Source organism: Lolium rigidum, chromosome 7 (assembly GCF_022539505.1).
Source record: "Lolium rigidum isolate FL_2022 chromosome 7, APGP_CSIRO_Lrig_0.1, whole genome shotgun sequence".
NCBI classification, from domain to species: domain Eukaryota; kingdom Viridiplantae; phylum Streptophyta; class Magnoliopsida; order Poales; family Poaceae; genus Lolium; species Lolium rigidum.
This window is the reverse complement of record NC_061514.1, coordinates 276,794,461-276,799,151: the sequence shown is the minus strand read 5'-3', so window position 1 is coordinate 276,799,151 and position 4,691 is coordinate 276,794,461. Positions and strand designations below refer to the sequence as shown.

Genomic DNA, 4,691 nt, shown 5'->3' with positions numbered 1-4,691 from the left:
GTCGGAGATCTCCACCACCACCGCCACCACGCCGTTGTGCTGCCGGAATTCCGAGGAGGATCTACTACTTCCGCTGCCCGCTGGAACGGGGAGAAGGTCGTCTTCATCAACAACCGAACGTGTGACCGAGTACGGAGGTGCTGCCCGTTCGTGGCGCCGTGATCAAGATCTTCTACGCGCTTTTGGAAACTACTAAATACTAATGAGTATATCAAGTATAATTCAAACAGTTTATTTATGTGTTCCCATCTATATTAGATAATAATAAACTCCTTCAAGCAATTGATACAAAATAAGCATATACTAAGAGATTATCACTGTCAAGGTAGTAACCGTATCTTTAAAAAAGCAGAGTTAGCATGTACGAAATGAATATACCTCTTGGACTGTCTGGAACAGCTTTAGCAGAGGCCTTAAATATAACCTGTAATAAGTCAGCCAGTATCCACAGTTTGTAAATTTTATAGTTCGCCATCTTAAGTTCTCCCCTTCGCTGTAGTACTTCCACCTCTGAATTATATACCAGCTCTTCATACTTCTTTTTAGCTTGAGCTATCTCTACTTGACGTGCCAAAATAAGCTGTCCTCGCTTGCGAAATAGATGAGTAACACCTAAATAGGGTGTAACTGAAATAAGACAAAATACAGAAGTAGAAGAGCAATTCAAGAAAGTGACCTTCTCTTGATGCCTCTGCTATCAGATCATGCAACTTTTGTAATTGACTCAACTCAATTGTAAATGGATTTGATTCAAACCCATCATCAGCCAGAAATCACCCAGAAGTGGAGCCTGTTGGCAGCTGAGTGTCTGACACTAGAACACAAGATGCCCCTAGACTGTGAACCTCGTTCTTGCTGAATGAGTGATCATGTGGTGAACACTCAGGATATAACTTGAGAACATCCTCAGAATAAGAAATACTGACTACTTAAAGGAGGAAATGGAAGAGAAAGTATGTTTTATTTAGCACTATGAGGTGAGTTTCTTTAGTAGAAAACAAGCAAGTGATGCTTAACTATTACTTAAAATTTTAACACACTTGAACAGATAAAATATTAAAAATGGCCATAGGCCTGAAAATGCTCAATGAAAATGTAAAGTCAATACTGCATTCATTACATGCTTATTATAATAGCTTCAGCTAAGTTCACAAACTATGGTTTGTAGCTGGTCGTATGGCCCAGAGGAAAGTTCAGAGAAGGTGCTAACAAATGGATGCCATATGCAATGTTTATAAGTCAGGTCTTCAACAGAACTAACATATGACACTGTTCATCAAGTTGTATGTGTTGCATCAATTAACTCAGCCCCTTAAAAACTTAATCAAAAATTTAAGAACACACATCAAAGTATAAGCACAAATCCAATCAAGTCAGCATCACGTCTGTTAAAGTAAGACCACTGACAGCCGAAAGTCTGAACCATTCTTTTCCTCATGGCAATCAGAAGGCGTTTCTTCCAACATCGCATTGCACAGTAGCACCAAAACTGATCCTGACACGTCGAACCAAGTTTGTATGGGTTCTCTTGCTACTTATCCACTAACATGACACTATGACAGTGTATTGTGATGCACCTGGCCTTAATCTGCTTGCAGCATTGCAAAACTCTTGCTGGAAGGAAGCAGCATGTAAATCTGACACGGCCAGCAAGTTCAGGGGCTCAGGGCTTGACGTGAGACGGTGCCATCGACAACTCCGCCACAACTCAGGCCGAAAGGGTCTAACCATACCACCTGGTAGGATACCAGTGTAGATAGGTTTGGTGCAAAACCCACACCGAACCTGATAAATTGAGCAGATTTGCAGTTTGGGTCAAGCGATCTTAGTCGGTTGTGAATCCTGTGAATAGCCCTACAAGTCTTGGCTGTTAGTCTTATAAAATATGGTCAGCCCTATGAACCATGGTCACCCTTGTGAACTACAAATTGAGTATCCACAACTTTTTTGAGGATACTGAATACCATGTGAAATTTGAAGACACTATTTAACCAACAATCACTAATAAGTGTGCGCCAGATTTGATACTTTGAGTAGGTGCTTTTATGCTCACACGGCATTGCTGTCAGCTCTGCTTTTGATGATATAGCCTGCACTGGAACATTGAGAAGAGAAAAGTGAATTAAGCAATCACTGCAATAATCATGAGGAAGATAGGTACATTAGATGCAATAACCATGAATGTGATGATTCATCAACTTTTAGGATGTGGGCCAACTGAAAGTAAGTTTTGAACAGATCTAGACCAAACAAACATACATTAGATTTCAAACATGAAGGCAACAAACGCACAGCACCTGAATTGGGTTCAGAGATCAGCAACCAGCAGGAGGGTCAAGTTCTGTGCCAAGTTTATGTAGCATATTCATTACATCACGGGGCGGAATAACGTCGCCTTTTGCTATTTCTGTATCAAAGCCAGGCAATCTTTGCAACAATGCTTGGCCTTCGTTGCTTGCTCCCAGAGAAGAGAGGATAGTTGAAACAATTTTTGAATCAAGTGCTATATCCTTGGCCAACATTTCACGAATTAACTCGAGTACCTTCTCTGTTTCCCCTTTAGCTCCGTAACCTTGGATCAGCGAATCAAATACAGCAACATCAGGCACAAAGCCACTAGCAGTCATCTGGTTAAGCACCCCCTTTGCTGCTTCTAAGTCTCCAGATTTTGCAAACATGTTGATTAGAATAGAATATGTGACAGCATCAGGAGTCAACCCCTCGTCAAGCATATATTTAAGAAACTCTTCTGCAGTTTTCTTGTCCCCTAATTTGCAAGCACCGTGGATCATAGTGCTATATGCAACAACATCTAGTTTGAATTTCATATCAATTTCATCGAACAAAGTCCTAGCCCGCGCCATCATGCCTTGATCACAGACAGCTTTAAGATAAGGAATGTAGTGAACTAGCTCAGGCTCTATCCCGCGAGATCTCATCTCGGACAAGAGACTTTCCACACGGTCAACATGCCACATTTTGCAGAAGCCATTTATGAGTATGCCGTAGGTGAATGAATCAGGCTTCAATCCAGAACTAACCATCTCGTTCATCATCTCCGAAGCCTTGCTTATCTTGTGGACTCTAAGGAATCCCCCAATCAGCAGATTAAACGTCACCAAGTTACACATGCACCCGTTCTCAGCCATCATGGAACGAACTCGGACGGCCTGCGACATCCTACCGGTCTTGCAAAGTCCATGTATAACCGAGTTGAACGTCATCACATCAGGCTTAACCACAGTTTCACCCTGAATCATCTCCTCTAGCAGCCCCATCGCCTCGTCCATCTCGAGCACACCAGATAGCCCCGTGATAAGCGTGTTATACGTCACGGTATCCGGCTGCACCCCCTTCTCTAACATATTCCTCCGCAGATCGAGCGCCTCCCTCACAGCCCCGTCCTTGCACATGGAGTTGATGAGCACGTTGTAGGTCACCACGTTTGGCTCCAGACCCCGCTCCACCATCATGTGCATCACACGTGATGCCTTATTCACCTTCCCGTTCCTGCAGAGGCTGTCGATCAGAGCAGTGTACATCACAACATCCGGCTCGATGCCCCTGTCGGACATTTCCTCGAACACCTTGCCCACGCTCTCCCACCTCCCAGCCTTGCAGTAGCCCTGGAGCAAGCAGCTGTAGACGACCACGTTGGGCTCGACACCGCTCTCGCGCATCTCGTGCAGCAGCTCCACGGCCTTGTTCAAGTCAGCGGCGTCGCAGAGGCCGCGGATGAGCGTGCCGTAGGTGACCACGTCGGCGCGGACGCCGCGGGCCTGCATGGACCGGAGCAGCCCGACGGCCGCAGGGCTGCGGCGGGCGGCGCAGAGCGCGCGCATGAGGGTGGTGTAGGAGACGGCGTTGGGGCGGGACGCGAGGCGCGGCTCGTGCGCCATGGCGCGGAGGAGGAAGAGCGCGGCGTCGAGGCAGCCCTGCCGGCAGAGCGCGGCGAGGACGGTGTTGTAGGAGACGGCGTCGCGGACGGAGGGAAGCGCCGAGAGGAGCGCGGGGGAGTCTGGGAGCGGGAGCAGGCGGAGGAGGTGGTTGAGGCGCGCCGCGGCCTCGGCGCGGCCGCGGCGGAAGACGACGGCCAGGAAGGGAGCGGCGCGCCTCGGGACCCTACGGGCAGGTTCTGCGGAGGCGATGGAGGCGGCGACCGCGACGAGGGCGCGGAGGACGCCGGGGCTCGCGTGCTTCCTGGTCATGGCGGCCGGCGCAGAAGAAGCGGCGCGGCGGCGCGGCACGGTACAGAGGTTTTGTTAGGGGAAGCTCGGTATTGCGCGGGCGCGGTTGTGACTGACAAGTTTGTCAAGGCCGTAGCGGTGTGTTAGGGCCACTTATCAGAAATTTGCTGGCTGGGCTTCGACTGATGATGGGCTTATTGCCCCACCCTCATCTAGTGACTATACGTATGGGCCGGAAGCCTCATGGGCCAGAAGTGACACGAAGCCCATGATAGTTTTTTTTGTGTGTTGTCAATCTCTCAAAATACATACTCCTGTATTTTTTTTTACTCATAAAAGCCGAGTAGGTGAGTATCATATATGCGTGAACCCACGTTGCACAGCGCCCACCAAACCACATGTATAGTGTTCTCATGTACACATGCATATTTTCACGTATAGTCAAACATAATGTATAGTTTTATCCTTGGCGGAGACACAAGTTCCTCGTTTTATTTGTTACAT

The 4,691-nt window shown here is 47.7% G+C and overlaps 1 protein-coding gene across 1 annotated transcript; it reads right to left on the bottom strand.

Moving 5' to 3' along the window:
- Positions 1 to 1,874: 1,874 nt before the first annotated feature.
- Positions 1,875 to 4,208, bottom strand: LOC124672805 (pentatricopeptide repeat-containing protein At4g28010-like). Its single transcript, XM_047208977.1, has 2 exons — positions 2,298 to 4,208; positions 1,875 to 2,095 (listed from the first exon to the last, which is right to left on the bottom strand). Exon 1 carries the CDS (start codon positions 4,206 to 4,208, stop codon positions 2,316 to 2,318), a length of 1,893 nt encoding a protein of 630 aa, XP_047064933.1. The 3' UTR covers positions 1,875 to 2,095; positions 2,298 to 2,315.
- Between the last annotated feature and the right edge of the window lie 483 nt (positions 4,209 to 4,691).